At 55.9% G+C, this 20,587-nt stretch overlaps 2 protein-coding genes across 2 annotated transcripts; one reads left to right on the forward strand and one right to left on the reverse strand.

Annotated features, from left to right (window-relative positions):
* Positions 1-12,687: 12,687 nt before the first annotated feature.
* Positions 12,688-14,955, forward strand: EsH8_VI_000545 (chromatin remodelling complex Rsc7/Swp82 subunit-domain-containing protein; the record flags this gene model as incomplete). Its single annotated transcript, XM_083271798.1, has 5 exons — positions 12,688-12,754; positions 12,990-13,073; positions 13,199-14,044; positions 14,105-14,533; positions 14,588-14,955. 5 exons carry the CDS (start codon positions 12,688-12,690, stop codon positions 14,953-14,955), a joined length of 1,794 nt encoding a protein of 597 aa, XP_083126972.1.
* A 3,407-nt stretch (positions 14,956-18,362) lies between these two features.
* On the reverse strand, positions 18,363-19,741 carry EsH8_VI_000546 (histone-fold-containing protein; the record flags this gene model as incomplete). The annotated part of the gene is made up of 4 exons (XM_083271799.1): positions 18,363-18,826; positions 18,949-19,067; positions 19,202-19,335; positions 19,445-19,741. The coding sequence occupies 4 exons, from the start codon at positions 19,739-19,741 to the stop codon at positions 18,363-18,365; spliced, it is 1,014 nt and encodes a 337-aa protein (XP_083126973.1).
* Positions 19,742-20,587: the final 846 nt, after the last annotated feature.

Consider the following 20,587-nt stretch of genomic DNA (forward strand, 5'->3'; position numbering starts at 1 on the left):
CGTGTCAATCGATTCAAGTCAACGCCTTGTCGGAGAGTAGTGAGTTGGCGATGCTTCCTTCGCCTCTTCAAATGGGCCTCTCTCTTTTTTTTTTTTTTGATAATGAAAATTGAACTGACGTGAGGCGCGGGGCGGCTGACAAACAAATCAGGAAACTTGTGGCGCTTGGGGTCCCTTATCGGAAGACCTCTTATCGCTATCGCTTATCGAGGCTGCCACACGGCGCCGCTTACCAATTACAGCGGCCTAGCACGCGCACTCCAAAGACTGGTTCCCGACTGGCGTTTTCTGTCGTGTATCCCCAAGCTGATATCGTGGACCGGCCGCTCAGTAGCAGGTGGGCGCCACGGCCGCCAACCCTGGTACGACGTCTAAACTGCTGGCGGTAGCTTTGTCCGCGTTGACAGCCTCATCGGGAACTAAGTGTCTTGTGTTATTTGACAGGAACCCAGGATGGGCCGGATGGCCAAGCTCTCTTCGTGCACAGTCCGGACGCGACTCTGCCAAATCTCATATTTTCTTTCTTTCGCGCGCCCCTTTCACTCTCATAGTCACACCCTCGGAAACCTCTAGAATATGAGGGTGATCGCACTCGGCGAAGTTTTCAACCTCATGGTACATGCATCGAGTTGAACTCAAGTGCCCTCAATACAAGCTAGGATCATTCCCTAAATTGGACCTCTAGTTCGTCCCCGACAGGCTCCCAACGGTTGCACGGCGTCGTCCCCGAATGTCGGTTCGCCCCCCTGGTTCCGTCCTGCGCACCGGCGGAATGCGTGTGACTTCAGACATGTCGCGGTTGCACAAGAAAAGAAACAACACCCCCAAAGGGATTACTCCATCCCATCTGCCAAGAAACATCTTTCCGTTTCGCAGGACCCCCACCCCCAGTGTCCGTACAAAGGGGAAAAGAAAAAGAAGAGAAAAAAAAGGGAAAATTTTTTAAACAAAATCTACCCCTCCACGGCATCCCATCCTAGAATCGGACCCAACCCAGAGAGTAAACGGCGAGTGATGCATGCGTGGCAAACTGGGTTGAGCATCTCTTTTTTCTTTGGTGGAACGAATAACCCGACGCTTAAGCCTTGCTTACTCGGATTCCGTGTTTCGTTATTAATGGCTTACCTCGCCTTGATATGATCTACGAACAGGATATCATCCGGCGGGCTTTTGCCATGTTGCCCTGCTTGGATGGCACGATGGTGGCCCCCCCGGTTCCGTGGCCTAGGCGGCCGCGGTCAGAGCGAAGCGAGGCCAGGCCAGGCCAGGCCATGGGTGGGAACGACCCTCATGTCAGCGTCGCAGTCTGTTGTAACCCGTTCCTCGATCTTACGGGGCATGGAACGGGGCCTTGCCTAGGCTGGCTTTGCAACTGTCCGAGAAATTCTTGGCCGGGCGGAAGCGCGCCGGGGTGGTGATGGGGAAACTCTTCACCACGGCCAGGGGGGCGTGTGGTGCTTACCAGAGAAAGCGCTGCCCTTCCCGACGAACTGAACTGTCTCACGGCAGCGTAGACTTTCTTAACGGATTTTCAGATAGAAGCACTTGCCCATTCCGTTTTGGCAATGACTTCTCGACCGGGAACTCGGGCTCCCTACATCGCATAGTTAGTCGCCAGTGTTGTGGCGGGACCCTGAAAACCTTTGATTAGTGCCTTTTATTTTTTATATATTATATTTTTCACCCAACCCCCCCCTGCAGTTCAGAATGCCAACATCAGTTGAGGAGTTGACGGGAGGGCTCGAGCCAGACACATTCGCTGCATTCGAGTCAAGGCACAGAAGATCAGCCACGTCGCGCCGGCCGGACGGGCCCCTTGGTGTACCCGTCGTCTGAATAAGCTATGGCCAAGAGCGATAGGTGGAAGACATGACAGAATAGGCATGGGTAAAACCCAACGAGTTCTGTGCGGAGAAGGGGAGCTAAGAAAGGAAGAAAGAAAGCAAGAAAAGGTACATCGTCTGTCATAGCTGCTCAGACTTGTTTTATAACGCGTTGATCGTCTCCACCGGGAAATCATTCTGAAATGCGCCGCGAGGAGGCGTATGGTGACCAATGATGGCCCTCACATTGTAGGCATAACGCCAGCAAGGTCTATCGCTGCTTGTGAGGTGGTGTTTCGTCAACCGGTAGTTACACGGCCCATGGGCCATGGCAACCAGGAGAGAGGGAGATGGCTCATTTGCCGACACGCCTGCTCAAGTTCGATTCCTCTTCCGACCGACACGCGTGCTTTGAGCGCAAGACTAAGACATGGCATCCGTCCCAGAAAGCTGGCCACTGGCTGGTAAGCTGGCACACTAGTCGCATCGCAACCCGGTTGGAGGGCACAGAATCCGACATGCACGCCTACAAGGGGAGGTTACGTTACGCATGGCTTCCCCCCCAAAAGACTAGGGCAAGGCGCGAAGAAGGAAACAGGGAGAACTGCCGGGCAATTGAGGGGGTGTATTATGAAGTGAGGTGAATGTGCATCCGAGGCAGGACGCAGTTGCAGACTGGATAACTTTGGGTGTGGTGAACATTCCTGGAAGATGCAGCGACGATGTGGTGACAGAAGCCCCCTGTGCGCTGAAGGATACGGGAGAGTGGAACAAGATGAACCAACCAACCCCAGCGACAATGTAGTGTAGGTAGTGTAGGCGGGTGCCCCCATAAGAGAATCAAAGGTGACTAAAGACAGAACCACAGAATGACTTACATATGTATGCCGGGCTGGGGGGGGGAGGGGGAGGGGCAATGGTGGTCGCGTCTCCACAGCGGCTAGACACGCGCAGCTGTACATACATTAGCAGCTCGCTGCCGCGACCGAGAAACCACTGAGATCGGGTTGCCCTCTTGTTGATGGGTTCCCGAAAAGAAACGAGATGGGCGATGCCCTTCTGCAGTTTGGGGGGAGGGGGTGGAGGGGGGCCACGCAGTAAAAGATGGGGGGGGGGGAGGTGATGGGTGATTGATTCAAGGGTTGGGAAGGGCCCCAAGTGGACTGACTGGTATGGAGGATGGGGGAGGGATGGAGAATGGATGAGCGTTTGCTGCACGAGCGGGTAGCAAGGATTCAAAGGTAACTCCCGCAGTGTAAAAAGGAAACACAGCGACCAGTCCTAGTCCTAGTTCTAGTCCCCCACACCGTCCAAGACTCCCAGCGTGACCATGGCTGCGACCTTGATCATCGCCGCCATGGTCTACTTACTTGCTGCGTGCCCCGGACTCGACTTAACCCGTTTGTCAGTTCTGTCCGCCTACAGGTGCCCGGGCCCAGCCAAGTGGAAAGTTGTACAAGACCAACGGGAGGAACAGAAGAAGAGCGCTGACAGACAACGGCGAGAGTGCTCAACTGCCGGGGCTTTCAGAGACCGGCACCTACTTGCGCCCAGCGCCTCGACGTTGGAAACACACACCCACGCCCCCTTCGGCCCCAGCCAGCCCTCCCCCCCTCCCCCTACCCCGGACTATTGGGTGCCACTGCGGCGGCATCCACTGTTTGACAGCCATCCATCACAGCTAGCAGCAGCATGGACTCGACACCATCTACCAACAGAGCAGCAACATGGCCATCTGTTCCTGAGGCCCTCGGACGCAAGGGCCAGCCACGCAGGCGAGAACAGAACGAGGCATGCAGACACCATTGCACCCCAGACGGCTGGCTAACGCCCGGGCCGCAGAACCCAGCGGACATCGTCGACTTGAAGAATAAGAAGGATGGACACTGCTGCGCTATTCTTTTTTCCTCCAACGTCACCCTCTTTGGGACCAGCAGCGCACCCACGAGGGTCCATGGCCTGGTCAGGATAAGATAACCACGACCCCTTTCGGTTGCTACCGTGCAATTGCACTGGCAGGGCTCATTCGGAGAGTAAGAAAAGTGTTGGAGGTGTGGGAACTCGCACACCCGTGCCGTACTCGACCCTCATCGTCCGTTGTCTCGAGTCTGGAAGCCCCCCCATTGTTCTTCTTCCTCCTCTCCCACCTCGCAATGCCGCTTTCCAACTAGCATCGAGTCATCCCAAAGGAATGGGTAGGCAGCAGCACCTTTCACCCTCGCCCTCCCACACCACCCACCACACCATCCTTTCCCTTCCACCAGGCCACCCCCCCAGTTGACGAACAGCAGGGCCACCCATGCTCTGCTCATGTTATGCGAAGGGAAGAAGCAGTCCATCCTGATGGTGGGGCTCTGTTGAACCCCATGATGTACGGCTTGGCCTGTGCGCCCTCGAGCTTGCGACACCTGGAACCAATCGCGCTCGTCCATTCGGCAGAACCAACAGCCAAGACGTCTCCAACATACAGAGTACGGATAGTAGTCCGTCTTTTCATACCTTTCTTTCCCCTCCATCGTCGCAGTCGCTGCCGTCCGTCCGCCTGCGCCTCCCACGCCGGCTCATTTTGTAGCTGGAGGCCTATGAAGCCAACATCAACCCTCCACACCATCTTTCGCCGGCGGGCGGTTATCCTCACCTTGCCTTGCCCTCACACCCCCCTCCTCAATAAACCTTGTCGAGTTTCTCTGCGAGGGCTTACACACCAGCCTTGGCACCCGCCCTCGTTGCTTATCTGATCAAGCTTCAGAACATGCTGGGTGAGAGGATCGCGTTTAAGCGTATCGCAGCGCGATACTGACGCGAGACGGCGGGAGGTAAGAGCATGGCCATCATGACCACATTCGAAACGATCAGGGAAATCAGACCGAAGCCACGAGGGGGCGTATGCGATTGATCGGCCTTCTTGGCCAAGTCCGAGGCATTCCCGCCCTGCAAGAGTCATCCCAGCCTTGGGCCGACTCGGTTGAAACGCACCCACTCGTCGACAGGTCCTATTTGCCAGAGCTGGAGGGCTGCAGATACACGAGTAAGCGGAAGCTTCACGAAAACGCAGAAACAATCTTGCCGCTTGCTTTTCGAGCATGCTGTCGTCGCGCAGAGGCCGAGACGAAGCTAGTAAAGCACCGTCTCCGCGCAAGCGCCATCCTGCGATCTTGATGTCAACGCCGCTCTTGCATTACTTGACCGCCCTCTGCTCGGCTGCATGGTCCGTTTCCTTCGCCGCCATTGTCGATGACGGGCTACTAGTTAGCACCGAGTTTCAGCTGTGGCGCATGTTCACGAAATGACCCAGGCTAGGATCATTGACGGTAAGCCAATCAGCGACCGCCCTTGTCGACGTGAGAAATGTCCGTGATGCCGGTCAGCAACAATGGAGACCCATGCGACGACGACCAGAAGCGTTTTTGAGCTGCCAGTCGCACGCATGCTCCGCTATTGCCCGATGAGAGACGACGCACATCTCGAGAGGCTTCTGCAGTCGATACCATACCACCTCTTCCCTGCCGTTCTTTTCTGGCACAGCACCTAGTTGAGCATGCCATCGCCAAGGTCTCGGATCCGCGCAGCTCCTCCGCACCGGCCAGTACAATTTGGACTGTCGGCAATCGTGTGCACATATGTGACTTTCCATTGACAGATCCGTGACACCATGCCTATTCTCACGGTATTGGGGCCAGTTCTTGTTATGTAAAGCACGACGTCTTCATCCATCCACGGGCTGAAACCCACTGGTTACTACCTCCTATTAGCCAGGGGTGATGGCCAGAGTTCAATGCTCTGGGAGAGAGCGCGCCGAAGGAGGGGGGGATTCTCCAAGTCTAGGAGTCAGTCCTGCACGAACGAGAGACCCTGGTCAAGCTCTAGCAAATGAACATTGTGGTTTTTCTTGGCTGCAGTGTCTTGCATCGCCCTTGTCCTACCTTACCGTTTCGGCCAGCTAATCGCCGGCAGTAATATCTCACCTTTTCTTCCAGCCTAGCACTGTTGAAGATTGTGACTATTCATGTGACGGGGTCGGTTCAGCGCTGATTTAGGCCCCCTGCGAAAATCTCGCGAGCCAAACCATCTCCGACCGGTGAGCGTCTGCACCAGTCTTTGCATCCGCAACCCATCTTGGAGTCGAGGTGATGACGAAATGTCTCTTGTCTAGCCACCCTAGGCGGCGTTGGCTCCCCCCTAAGGCGGCGCGTGATGTGATAAACGGGGCCATAATTGCCCATGTTATCGGAGAGGTTTTTAGTGGCCGGCACGCAGCAGGAAATTCTAGACGAGAGGAAGCCGCGGATAATCGAGGAAATAGGGGCTGCAGGCTGACCTCATCTGTGTCAGAGCCATGTACGACGACGGCCTCGTCGAGTCCGACTTTTGCCTTATTGGACCCGTCGCGTCATGACGACGCCCGGTATGGCCGACTCTGGTGTCCCGCTGATTCGCGCCGAAAGGGCCGTTGGTGCAGCAAGGTTTTGGTCAGCCCTCGGATTTTATTCTGACTGATCCGTATCCGTACAGCTCCGCCTCCGCTCCAAGGATGTCAACAGCGTGAAGTGTGAGGTCTGGGTCTAATTTAGTATTTTGTCCGTGGCGATCAAGCGAGAACACGCGAGTCGAGACCAGGCGGCATGTCATATTCTCCATAATGGGAGAATGCGCGGAGACGAGGCCGTTGTTTTGCAGAAGTCAGACGCCCCGCGTAAGGCAGGACGTTCGGCTAGTAGAGCAGCTTGGCGGAGACCTTCCCTGATCCCATCCGTTTCGCCCGCCTTCAACCGTATGGTCGGCAGGGGTCGTCATCGATAGCGCGTGCGCCATTGCTGGGGCCCCAGCCGATGGCAAGTCGCCGTGGCACTCAGCTTAGAGTGATTGGTTGATCAAATTCCTGGCAACAAGAACGGTGTCTGTGCGAGGGAAAGGACCCAAGAGCGGCGCCGACGGGACCTGCCCAGTGAGCGAGTCAGGAGAAGAGAAGATTGTCGGGAATTTTCCGCCTCCACTGTTATTCCATGTTTTGTGCCTGCCATCAGCAGGTGTGTATCGGATATCGAAACGCAGCTGAACGGCGCAACATCCCCCACCTGAGTCGACTACTACAGCAGGGATGGGTGATTTCTTTTTTCCCTCGTTAAGGTCCGCTTCTGAAATCGAGTGCCTCTCACGTCGTACAGCCTCCAAGTCGACACGATGAAGTCTCGAGGGCATGTCTGGGCATTAGCGTCAGTCGATAAGACTTGTCGACGCCTCTGCCTCATAAGGGTGGATCCATCACCGGTAAGGTAACTGTGTCAAAACAACCCTCTTGCCCTTTTCATAGGCGCTTCAACACTTTTCGTGAATTTACTGCTGGAATGATGACTAGCGAAGCCTGTCTGGGAATGACGGCTACCAGAGATAGCCTGGAATCTCCAGTGAACTGTGAAGGATCGCCGCTTTAGGATATGACAAGACATTCATCCGGTCTTTTGACAAGGGCCTGAAATCGTCAAACGGCAGCCTTGCAGAAGCTGTTACACACATTGGGGGAGCGGAAGAGTAATTCATGTCGACCTTCCGTTGATCCTTTCCACCTCCTCCCTGTCGCAGGGAAACCGGGGGGCCTAGAGCATGGCAGTTTGGCAGTGATCCAAGTTGGGCCGCCTGCATATGAATCGGCCAGACAGCCCACGGTGGCTGTTCAGCGACAGCCAGGCAGCTTGTCGTACTCTGGGCCATATTATCTCTTTTCCGAACCAGATGGAACTGTAAGACGAGCAGTCCAGAATGGAAACGAGGTAGACATTCCGGCAGGGGGCTGTGGCATCACCTGTCTCCCGTGTCTATCGGTGTTGGCTTTCACGCAGAAGGTTGGGCCGTCCAGCCGCCAACTGCAAGGCCTAGGTTTTGCGGACCGAATGAATCATCCCCTGCTTCGGAGGCCAGTAGTGTAGAAGGAATCTGCTTGGACCGGAACTAGTGCCGTCGATACCTTGGGTCGAAATTGATCGTTTCTTGGGAAATGGCAAGGGCGGCTGGGTAACGAGCTTGCCAGAGCCTGGCAAGGACTCCGCATGTAGGCCGTGGAAGATGACACAGCCGGCGACAGTGCAGTGCTGCGTCCCCAAATGGATGAAAGGAAGTCTTGTCGGTATGGGGGCACTAATAGTTTGCCCGTCATCTGAACCTGTGTCGCCAAGGCGTTAAAGCGGCGAGTGCAAAGACCAAGGCCCGACCGAGGTTTCTGGAAGGACAGTTGGGCAATTTTTTACTCTCTGCCGGACCTGCCGGAGTGACTACTGTGGGCTGTTTCGGTTGTAAACTTCATTTGAGGCAGTAGTCGATTCGCCCTGATTGTTTGAGGTATCTTGTCGTCGTTCTTCTCCCTGAATTTCAAGTGGCTAAACTTCGTCCGACGTTTTACCCCTGAGGTTTCTATGCCAGATGCCATGCCAGCCGATGGCGCGCCTTCTAAGCTCCACACGGAGTGCTGAGTACAACAGTGTGGGAGTGTGGGATCATGGATGTGAGGTTCGGGTGACGGCCGTGGTGGGCATGGTGGTGAGATGGTGGGCATGTCTGACCTGAGCTGCCGCCTGGTACCCTTCTGGGGTTCCTTGAGGACTGATCGCTCCCGCACCTCATCTACGCAGGCAGGGGAGCCACTTTGCCGCATCAGTTGTGCCCGCTTCCTTTTCTCATGCAGTCGACTGCAGTGTCGTGAGACTGAGGCAGGGGGGGCGGTTCTCCCTGACCCCCCTGTCGACGCCCCGATCAGGCTAAGTGGAAGTCAAGACGGGCCGCAGACGACGGATTACCATTGACGACTTGGTAGGATATGTTCCGCAGAAGCTGGCGGACGACGCGTGGGAGAGGGTCAAGTCGCGACTTTGGTTTTCTGCATCCAAATGTAATCCCCCGAGCGGGCCTCGGTTGGCGTCATCCAAGACTTTGCTTGTCGGGCAAATCCACTTTAGGCTTGCTTTGCAGCGAGAATCTCTCCAGGATGCTCGACACGACATGGAACGGCATGGTTTGAGGCATACGGATGAGAGAGGAGGACGCTGGATTGCCACGCCCAAGCCTACGGGGAGAAGCAGGCTGCAATTTCCGAGTCCATAGTCCGTGGCAAGCCGAAAAGAAGCGATGAAGTCTCAAGGAAGTGGTGCTTAGGGCCTTTGTACGGAGTGCGCGACGAGACCCTTGACAGGGCCCCAGGACGCCATACTCCCCGAAAATGCACTCACTCTTTTATTATTCAAGATCATGTCGTGAAGAGGCGCGGTTGAGGCAAGACTGGCGCTGCGTATCATTGGTCCCTAGGGGTTTTCGTTTGTTTCTTTTTCACTGGAGGGATCCACATTGGCGATGGCATTCCGCGATCTGGGTTCTTGCGTGATTAGAGCAGTCGGACAGGCTCAAGATGGGCTTTGGACGTTATAATGGGTGAACGAGGTTGCTTCTTTTGCAGTAGGAAGCGTGCAGGGGCCGAACAGCGAGTTGCCGTTGGCGGGTGATTTCGAGCTTGGCAACCTCCCCGTTCTTGAATCAAATGGGCAGGACGTAATTGAAGAGAATGGTAGCTTGGTTTCAGGGAGATGGAACCAGGCTTGCGAAGGCGGTATTCAACAGGCAGGACATGGACTTTCCCTTAGCACTTTCCCGTAATCGCAATCGAATCATGGAGGCAGGTATCTTGGCAACCTGGCTGGCTGGTATTACCTTAGCCTGGGTAGGTGGGCAGGACTTCCGTGGAACACTCACCAGCAGTGTATGTAGTAGGTACATACCGTCGTGGTCGTGGTCGTTGCCGGTTTTGATCGGGAACTTGTCGCGCATTCCCCACCATGCAGGCGCGTGAGAGCGCGGTTACTAAATTGCTCCTACTTTACTGCTTAGGTCGACCGGTCAGGCAAGTGCAGGTGCAAGGTGAGGTAGGATGCAGCGACGGATGATACCTCCATATTAGAGCAAAGCATCGAGGCAGGCATCTACACTATAGTACCTAGCATGTATCGCATAGCGTCCCCATCTTCCAGTCCAGCGGCCCGGCTCATCACTCGGCTTACACACAGATATAGGTGTCGTTTGTCTGACAGTCTACAGATAGGGATACAACATAACATGCTTCACTCGCCTGCCTGCGCGCCCACTCCGCTCCTCCCGTCTCCGTCTCCGACCCCGACCCAGGTTGAGCTGGGCTGAAGTTTCAGTTGATGAAGCTCCATAGTCCCGTTTGCCGTGGTCTTTTTCGCCTCTCGACTCCTCTAGTATTGCCAGATGCTGCGAGCACACGAGAGCTTTACCGCCCGACATTTTTTCTTTCAAACGACGCGGATCGGCCTTGGCTGGCTGTGGTAATAATCCCGCCAAACCAGCGGGGTCAGTCATGCTTCCCATTGCCAGTCCAGTCCAGTCCAGTCCAGTCCAGCGCTGGCAGCGGCGCTGGTGCCAGTGCTAGCTGGTGCTCGTGCTGATGCTGATGCTGATGCATGCCCCCCCTGTCAACGTCTCCCTGGCGCCGTCGATGTCGTCCGTGCCCACGCCCAGATGGGTGGACCCATATTGTGACTGCTCCTCTTTTCGAGCAGGCTGCATACTACTGCGTATTATCGGACAGGGATTGCAGTTGTGGTCATGCTGATGAATGTGAACCGTCTCTCGTCTCTCGTGTGTGCGTACGTACCTGACGGGACCTTCGCATCGGTGCAGGCAAAGCCTTTTACACGCCTTTTGCGGGCTCCCAAAAGTCGATGAGTGTGCGTGGATGGGTGGGTGTGCGCGTGTCTTGGCTGGCTTCTCGTACTCGTGGAGCCAGGGCGCCCCAGTCGCTTGAACTGTCCGTCTTCTCCACTTCCCTGTCATTTTTCCATGAGGAGGGAAACAAAGTCTTTTTTCCCCCCCAGTCTTTTTGCTCTGTATTTTTTTTTTCTCCCTCGCCTGCCTTCCTCTGCCCGTTGGTTGACTTTTTCAGGTTCCTCAACACACACCCCCCGTAAGAGATAAAAAAGAAATAAAAACATAAAAAAATAAACCAGCAGCGTGCTCGCCACACCCGAAGGCACGCCGACCGCCCGTCCCCTCCGGCTCTTCTGAGCCTTTCGCTTTGGATTCATCTGGTCCATGTTCCCTGTCACCGTCATCATAGTCCCAGTTCCAATCTCAACCACCCCAGCCCAAGTCCCTAGTTCCAGTCCAGCCCACTCCATTCCCAGCTTTCCCTCTGCGCCGCTCTGCGCCGGGACATCTGCACCTGCACCTGCACCTGCACTTGCTGCTGCTCTGCGCATGCACCACCAAACCAGCCTAGCATCGGCCTGCTCCAGCCCTTTCCCACACCATCAACTCACATCGCACCTGCTGATGCGACCAACCCAGCTGCGCGCTACCCGACCTCATCCGCCTGTCTCCCTTCACCAAGCCCCGTTCGTCTTGTCGCGGGGTCCATCACCACTTTCTGCCACCGTCCGAGATACACTGCAACACCACAGACGCTGAGCAAGCAGCCACCACCACGCGACGTCCTGAACAAGAAGCTCTCCTTCAGCATACAACGTCAAAACCTACCTCTGGAACGCTGCTGATAGAGGCACTGTTACCTCACCATAACCGGCTCTCCCAGCACCCCGGCGCTTCCCTTCCCCTTCCCATCCCGTCCCATCACCGCGTCGCATCGCCTTGCCCTCGCGACTGCCTTGCCCATCTCACGCCTGACCAGCATCCGCCGTCCGCCATCAACAAACTCACTGCCGTCACCCACTCTTCATCATAGCACCTGGCCGACTCGTTCCTTTGCGAGACATCATCGCTTTTGCTCCTCAACCTTCATTCGCCGAGGCGCGTTTCTTCACACACCCCCCTCTGCACACTCTCGCGCAGACCTCCGAGGAGCACAGAAGTCGCCCAGAAGCGCATACGGCTGCAAGTTGACAAGCGCAAGCATCCGACCACGCCGCTACACCCATCCAAAAGGCACCTTCCTTGCCTTCCTTGCCTTGCCTGCCTCGCCTTGACTAGGTACTACCCCCCTCTGGCTGCCTGCCCAAGGTACATTGCTTCACACCCCCGACGGCAAGATAGAGCGACGCACCACCCATCCACCCTACCTTGCCTTGCCGTTCTCAGTCGCCCACTTCTCCCCGTCCATCCATCATCTGCCTACCTTATACCTTACCACACGGCATCTTTGCGAACACCAGCCAACCATCCGCCATCTTCCCTCCTTCACCACCGCGCGCGCGCATCTCCACCGGCGACAACCTCCATTCTTCTCACACACTTCTCTCTTGCAATCACCGACTGCAAGGGCATTTGCCAGCTTATTACCTATTGAGTTGGTACAGAGCATACAGGACCGTCCTCGACACGCGAAAATCGCCCAAAACTCGCCACACGCTCCTCGCATCTTACAAACCTGCTGCACACAGGCCCATTCGCCAAAGAACCTACCCGCCGCGGAAACCAGGACACAGACCCTACCCATACTCTATTGAGTTCTACGGCTTGGTTGTACCGGTGCTGCAACTCAACTCTTGCATTTTCATCTTGAATTCAAACTTTCCTTAACCATACACCCCCATACCCCCCTTTCGCTACCCTGCGTTGAAAAGAGCGAACAAGAAGCACAAAAAGGCTTCCATTCGATTTCTTCTCAGCTCGCTCCCCCCTTACCCGTTATTACTCGATACCTTTCCCGCCAGGGACATTTGTGAGCTTTGCGCCAACCATATGCACGCATAAGCCTGCCCTGCATCGCCCAGCGCACCCTCCCCCCCCCCAGACCCAGCGTCGACCTCGAACGCGACCCGGCCGCAAGGCAATCCAACTATATCAAGACACGTCGTCGTGGTCCTGATTTTGTCGAACCTGCTGGGAGACGTTGTTTCTTCGTTCAATGTACTCCACTCAGCCAAACGGTGCTGACAGTGCGACAATCAACCCGGCTGCCCTCAACTCTGCTGGTATGTTGCTTATTTGCTCTTTAATCCCCCCTCCCCAGTCTCAGCCCCCGCCCTCCACCCAGCCTGCCCGCTAGCCGTCATTGCATTCCACTGCGAGGCCCTGTTCGTGTCGGCAACAAAACATTCAACCCAGGCGCAACCACTTGCGCGCCCCTCACTCGTTAAAGTCATGGCCTGTCTTTGCATCACTGTCTTGCCGCGTCGCCCTGCTGACGATTTTTTTATAATTAACCAGAACTACTCAACGCAAGCTCCCGCGGCATCAAAAGAAGCCGATCCCCGGACAATTTTAAGCAGACCGTTCCTGCAGGTGATGACGGTATGTTCAATCCAAGCATCCAGCCCGACATGCTCGTGCTGCCCAGCAGCCACGCGTGTTACCCTCTTGGGTTCTTCCCGCGGTGCGCAACGCGATACAGGCTGACACAGGTGTTTCCCCGGCAGGTGACTCTAACCCGAGAAAACGTGGAAGATCAATGAAGGCCAGAACATCTGGAAGCATCTCCGAGACTACCAGCCAGGCCCCCGTATCCAACATGCCTCAAAACATCCCGCCGCCGCAAACCCCCCAGAACCAGAGTGCGCCGCTCCCCGGGGGGCAAGCCATCGCTTACGCGCCCTCCCAGGCCTCGCCGCCGCCAAAGACCACCCCTACGAAGACCACCCTGAAAGCCCTGCCTACAGTTAGAGATCACACCACCGATCAGCTGAACACCGCCGGCGATGAATACCTACCGAGAGAGATCGACGAGTTTGGAGAGAAGAAGGTGATGCCCAACGGCCAGCTCCTGGGTGGCCGCGAATACAGATGCCGAACCTTCCTGGTCCCCAACCGGGGCGACAAGCTGTTCATGCTGGCTACGGAATGCGCGAGGGTTTTGGGATACCGCGATTCGTATCTGCTCTTCAACAAGAATAGGTCTCTCTACAAGATCATAGCCAGTCAGCCCGAAAAGGACGACCTTGTCAGCCAGGAGATTCTGCCGTTTTCCTACCGGTCGAGACAGATCGCCATAGTCACTGCACGATCCATGTTCCGCCAATTTGGAAGCCGCGTCATTGTCAATGGCAGAAGAGTCCGTGACGACTACTGGGAAACAAAGGCCCGGAAGCAAGGGTTTACGGAGGCCGATCCCGCTGGCGAGAAGCGTCCCGGTGCGGCCAAGGCCAGAGAGGCCGCTGCCGAGGCGCAGAACCAGGTCCTGTTGGGAGGCCCACATGGTGAAATTGTCTATAGCAACACTCCCAGCCAGTTCCCCGGCGCCCCTCAACCCCAAATCGTCCAACCAGGTATGCTTGGAGCGCCAACCGGAACCACGACAAGAATGCCCGTGATAACACTAGGATCAGAGCTCAACGACAACCGTCCTCGTGACTATAGCGGAATCCTCAAGGGCGGCCCACGCCAGGAGATCACCGGCCCGGCTTACCAGGACCAGACGCGACCTGCCCAGATTGGAGAGGTCCACACCCAGGCGCATCATGCTGCGGAATACAACCGAACACTGAACACTCAACGAGATATGCGCGGCGACTACCTGCAGGGCCTCTGGAGACGGCCGCACGAGCAGCCGCAGTCGACGAACCTTGCTCAGAACGTCGCCACGACCGACGCGGCAGTGCCCGCCACGCGGGCGACGCAGTCGCCGCACACGACGGCCAGCAACATGCCGCAGTCCGGTATCGTACCCAACCAGAGCCCCCAAATGATGATGACCGCCCCACCCTACTCTCAGTCGATCCACGCGCAGAATCCGATCAGTCAGGCTCCGATGAGAGGTATGGCCCAACCGTCTTCCCAAAAGAACAGCAAGCCAACGACTTTGCCTGCAGCAGGGAGTGCGGGCAGTATGCCCCAGGGGGCCCAGGGTTATCACTACCCGGGATCCGGCCAAATGTGGCCTCAGACGCAGCAGAATCCCCAGCACAACTACTCTGGGTACACGACGCAGAACCAGCAACCGCACCAGCAATCGCCAGCTCCTCAGCTACGCCACGCAGCCAGCGGCGTGCAACCAGCGATGCAGTTTTCGGGTATGCCCGGTATGGGACAGAGCTACGGTGCGGGCCAGGGAATATACCCACAGGAGCAGACTCCTAGGCAGTACATGCCCCAGCCGAACCAAGGATCGCCGGCCGTGACGCAGGCCTGGTCCGGCCAGCAAACGCCAGCGCAGTGGTGGACGAACCAGCCTCAATAAAGGTGGAAACACGGCGAAACACGATGAGCCCGTTTTACTCTCGCAACTTCAGTTCTCCAACAGCGTCTTGTCAACTACTATAGTTTCATCATTTTTATTATATATGCGGCGGTGGACTCCATGGCTTTCGCCGGTTTTGGCAGACGTGTTGCTGCCCTTCTGAAGGATACCCAAGCATACAGTTGGTGGAGGCTATGTGCTTTTGGGCCGTCGGCCTGTCAGTCTTCACACAGCATTTTGGCCGAGAAGGGATGGATAGAGGAGTCGTCGGGGATCCGGGAACACATCACCTCAGGTCAAGGAGAGGGAATGGTTTCGCTTGTTGTACCGCGTCTTGTTCGTTTCCTTCCGATTTTGGCATCTTGGAGAGGATGCATTGTTCATTCACAATGGTTGGCTTTTCGTTCGATTCAGTTTCCATTTATGTCAGCCTTCTGGGCTTTGCTCGTCGATTTTTATTTTTATTTTTATTTTTTTGTTCTTTTACTTTCTGTTCTTCTTTTTGCCGTTGGCACACGGGCACTTTCGACTTCAATTTGATACCAGCGTCGTCTTCTTGTCGCCGATCCGCTTCGCGCGCTGTGTTAGTTAGTCCTTTCTCGTCCTCTCGAATACGATACCACGAACACTCCGTCCACGCGTTCTTTTCTTCGCCGCGCAAACCAATTCGCATCGTCCAGCCACACTTTGACATGGGCATCAGAGCTATCATTGACGGTCCCACTTCTGTCAGACTTCGTCACTCAGCAGCACTGCTCCCGGCCGGCTGTGGAAGTTGCCTATACAAACCTTTACGCAGATTCGCTCGACTTTGGCAACTTTGAGGCGAGGCTAAAACCATCACGCTGAATGCATTGTCTATCTTCTTGCAATATATGGATGGCATCTGTGTTTTGGTATTGTCCGGTACCTGCCGTGTGTCCGGGCAATTCACCCTCTTATACGAAGCTTGGCGCGAATGCAAAGAACAACGAGGGGCAGCTGGCCAGACTACTGGGCAAGTTACGATGTGGTTTTTAAGGTTTGCCAGCAACCCCACGGTGCACCGCCCCCCGTTTTCTTCTCTGCGAGGGGAAAGAACACGAAACAGCATTTGGTATTGGGACTCGACATGGACGAGGACATTTTCTACCTGCATGCCGGCGGTCAAATCAATTTGGCATTGTTTTATCTTATGTTCGTCAGCTGATACGGCAGCATCGAAGGAGGAGTTGTGTGTGTGTGTTTTTTGCTTGGTGTGAGACATTTTGTTGACTGTCATATTTGGCAACAAGGAATTCGGGAAGCGCCATGATTCGGCATTGGGGTAGGATATGTTTCGTTTCTTAAATGTCAGTGGTGGGAGGCTTCCTGGTGTTGCATGGGCCCTGTTTCGACCGAGCACTTGCCGTGTCTTTCGATTTTCCTGTCATTGTTGTACGCCTGATTCACGACTGATGTTTCTGTGGTTGGGGGGCTTGAGACATGGACCCCGGGAGGTTAGGTTTTTAGCTCAATGCAAGCACGTTTTCTTTGGAACTAGCCTGACACTTTTCAAGTGGGTTCTTTGAGAACGACTATTTAAATCACGGGCGAGGGTGACCGGTAGCAGCGTGCCCCGGGACTCCCGCGTGCCATCTGGTCGAGGGGGTTTATTTACTTTAATAAATCTAAGGTTTCTTTTATGGAGGGCTCGTTATCGGGACGAAAGCCGGCCATGAGACAAGGGTCTGTGTGCCCTGCTGAGAAAAGTGAGTGTTGTAGGAAAACCATGTTTTTATGCCACCCCCCTCCCCTCCCCTCCCCCGCCTTCTTGACAATAACGGTTCCTTGCCGCTTTGTCATTTCATGTCTCGCGACTGTCAGGGTTCATGGGGTTCAGCCCTTTCCCTTCTCTCGGCCGAGGACATTGGGGCTGAAGGAGACGACGTGCGAAGGGGTCTGTGTGAAAAGGGAAGGAATCTTAATCGGTCTGCTATGTCCTTGATGCGAGGGGTGGCATGTGAAGTGACTCTTTTGGAGCAGACAGACAGACAGACACGGAGAAAAAGAGAGCGAGAGCGAAAGCCGTCGGGACTTTCGGAAAGACGGGAAGGCGCGTTGTGGTTGCGTCCGACGACGCGGAACGGGCGGGAAGGACGGGAAGTCCTGGAGTGGCTGATTCTTGGACCTTGGCGGTGGCCTAGCCGTGAAGGATCAAAAGAAACATGGAGAGATCGGGGGGCTGTTTCTTTCTCCTCCCCTCTCTTCTCTTTTCTTTCTTTATTTCTTTCTTTTTCTTGGGGGGGTTTTACTCGGGGAGGGGGAGGGGGAGGGAGAACGGCTGCGATGCGACGGATTGAGACGACGATCGATCAAGACAGCGGGCGGACCCGAGTCCGACTGATGCGGTAGGCTTGCCGACAACATGGTCGGAGAAGAACCCCCCCACCCCCGGGGTGGTTTCTTTCTTTTTCCCTCATTTTCTTCCTTTCTTTTTTTTTGTTGTTGTTTCGTCTCATCTCGTCTACAAGTTCTAGAGAAAGGTTGGAAGGAAAGAGGGGGGGGGGGCATGACGTCGTGATGTTGGCGAACGAAAGGTAGGTTTCTTCTTCTCTTCGTACCGACGTTGTGGGTTAGCCTGCCTCGGAGTAGCGGTTTTGGACAGTAAACTTAAATCGCCGAGATGAGAAGGCTTAGAAGATGGGATAGAAGCATGGAAGAAACAGCAGAAGAAGCCAAAGACGAAGTTGGGGGACAGGGGGGGGGAACAGAATCCCATCGTCGTCTGATCTGTTGACTTGGGCACGAAATCTGTGAATCCTTTTGGGGGGGGGGGGGGGGGTCTATTCGAGTACACTGTTGTGTATGAGACAAAAAAACACCCGAATTCTCAGTTCTCCGCGGACCGTCATGTCAAGCTGGATTGCCGTCTCGCTCTTTCCCACCCCTCCAAAAGAGTCATCTAGGCGGAGGATTTGGCGCCTGAATGTATACAAACATATTCACCCCGTCTGGAAATGTGCCCATATGCTCGACTGATGCACTGCCTGCCTCTTGAAGACGGAAGATCCATTTTGGGATATGGTTGGCTCTGGGGTGTTCGCGATACAATGTCCTCCCTCCCTCCCCCCTCCGCCTCCTCCTAACAAAGGGGGAGAGGATAATCAACGACGAGCGAGTCTTCGTCCCCCCCTTTGGGCGCTTGATGTAGAAGTGTGGATTATTACGGAGAGAAAAAAAATTGACGATGCGTTGCTTTCCATCATGACCAAACCAGAGTCAAGGCTCCTTCACAATCCCCCCGTCGCTTTCACCACGTAAACTCGTTCTTTCTGACGGGAGGTCGCCATCTCGCCTCCCTTCGCCTCATGTAGGCACGTAACCCTACCCAGAACCACCCCCCTCTCCCCTTCCCTTCTCCTCCCAGAGACGACGTCCATCATCGGCTAGTCACTCTCGTCGCCGTCGAGAGCCTCGTCAACCTCGCTGCCGGCCTCGCCCTTCTCCTCCAACGCATCCTGCGTCTCGTCGCCACTACCCGCCTCGTCTTCGTCGTCGTCTTCCTCCTCCTCATCCTCCTCGGCCTCTTCGTCGTCCTCGTCCTGGTCATCCTCGGCCTCCTCCTCGGGTTCCGTCTCCGCGTCGTCGGCCTCCTCATCGAGGGTCATGGCCGAGTCGTCCACGCGGGCCTTCTTCGTGCGGGGAGCCGCGTCCTCGGACGACGCCGTCGTGAGCACGCTGTCGTCGGCGCCGCTGCGGGCCGAGAGGAGGGAGGTATCGGCCGCCGCCGCCCCCGCTGCCGCTCCCGCCGCCGCACCAACCGCGACGCCTGCTGCTGCGCTGCCCCCCTTCTTCGCGGCGACTTTTTGGCGGTACGAGGTTCGTTTTGCGGATTGGATTTGGTTGTATTCTTAGACGTGTCGGGTTAGCGGCATGGTCTCGTGCGAGTCACGTCGGTAAGTGGACGTTGACCGCAGGGCCGAGACACGTGAATAGAAGTAGAAGGAAATCGGGGGCAAAGGGTGAACGAACTGGCAAACTCTTGCTCCAATGGCTCGCGCAAGAAGCCGAACTCGATGTCGTCGAGGGCCTTGAAGACGTCTTCGGCGCTGACGGTCTTCTTGTTGGCGTTTACCGTGTTTTCGTTGGCACTGTGACCCCGGGTTAGCTCTCGATTGGTCCTTCTCCTGGAGAGCGAGAGGCCCCGCGGCTGGGGAGACGCAGCGCGTAGCGGCGGCGGGGGTCTCGAAGACTCCGGCACGGGGACAGAAAGGGGAGGACGCACTGCGAGGCGAGGTAGTTGATGAAGACCGTCGCGCTCTTGCCCATGGCCAGGACGGCGTTGCCCTGGATCTGCGTATTGGACGGGAGCACGCCCTTTGCCAGCCTTGTGATGATGGACTTGGGCAGGTTGAGGTCCTGTGTCATGTGTCAGCCATGGGCCACGTCTCATACGCTTTCTCATCCTTTTTCTTCTTCTTTTTCATTCCTTTTTAGGATATATTTAAAGCAGAGGGGGCTGGTATACTTCAATGGTGAGAGCATCCTTGTCAGTCTTGTCCTTGGCGGCCTTCTCGTGCGGCTCCTTGTCCTTCTTGTCGGAACCCGCAAGCAGCACCGTCGTCGTCGTCAGCGGCGTTGACGGGCCCGCAGCAGCAGAGCCGGGCGTCGGCTCCGGCGCGGGCATGCTGGACGGCGTCCGCGACGCCGCCGCCGCCGAGGGCGCCGAGGCCGGTGTGGAGGCGGGGTCCTCGTCCATGACGGTGAAGCGGGCGGCGTTGGAGACGTCGCTTTTGCGGCTGGCGTCGCTTTTGCGCGGAGGCATGGTCCTTTTTCTTTTGAGTTGCCAGGTGGGATTGAGTCGAGGTACAGCAGGAGCACTTTTGGGAAGTAGAGGTGGAGAAAAAACTGGGCGGCAACCCCCCTGCCCGGAGAGAGAGTCGGTCTGCCTAGCTGCGCGGGGTCCTGCGGAATTGGGACGCGTGGGTTGGGTGGAGGCTACTTGTTTTTGTACTTTTGAGGTGGTCTATGTGTTGTTGTTGGCGGTTTGATGAGACGTTGAAGTTTTTTTTTTTTTCACTCTCAGGGGACAGAGGGAAAGGGGAGTGAGTGGTTCCCTGCGGGATGAGTCGCTGTCGTGAGCGATTACTCTGCCAAGAAGCCGGGAATCCGAGTCTATGAGAGTGCAAGACTGTGGTCAATTGACGTCTTGCGCCTCACTGAAACTTGAGACGGATTGTCCGCGAAGAGGGAGATAGTCGATCCTTCAAAATTAGGTTGTGAGGCTCAGCCGTGCCTCTGGGAGTCGAGCTTGTGGCAGTGGGGACGTGGAATGAGAGGTCACGGCGCATCGGGTGTGCTGCGGTCGTTGGCCAGCGCGTCTTGCGCCAAGTAGACGCGACCTTCCGGTCCCACTTTCAATATGGGACGCGTTAAGTGCATCTTTCACTTCATCTCACCCCGTTTAATTCTCATACTCAGACAACATCGTTGTCTCAGTCATTCTCATTCGTTTCTCATACTTTCATCATGGTTGCCTCTCGTCTTAAGTTTCTGTCCTGCCCGAGCCCCTAAAGGCTCGAGAGGGCTTCAAGTTTCTCGTGAAATGCAAGACGGCTAACCTCCTTCACATGTCTTCCAAACATGACTTTCCTACCACCAGTTCAGATTG

The sequence above is a fragment of the Colletotrichum jinshuiense genome, chromosome 6 (genome assembly GCF_051148585.1).
Source record: "Colletotrichum jinshuiense chromosome 6, complete sequence".
NCBI lineage: Eukaryota > Fungi > Ascomycota > Sordariomycetes > Glomerellales > Glomerellaceae > Colletotrichum > Colletotrichum jinshuiense.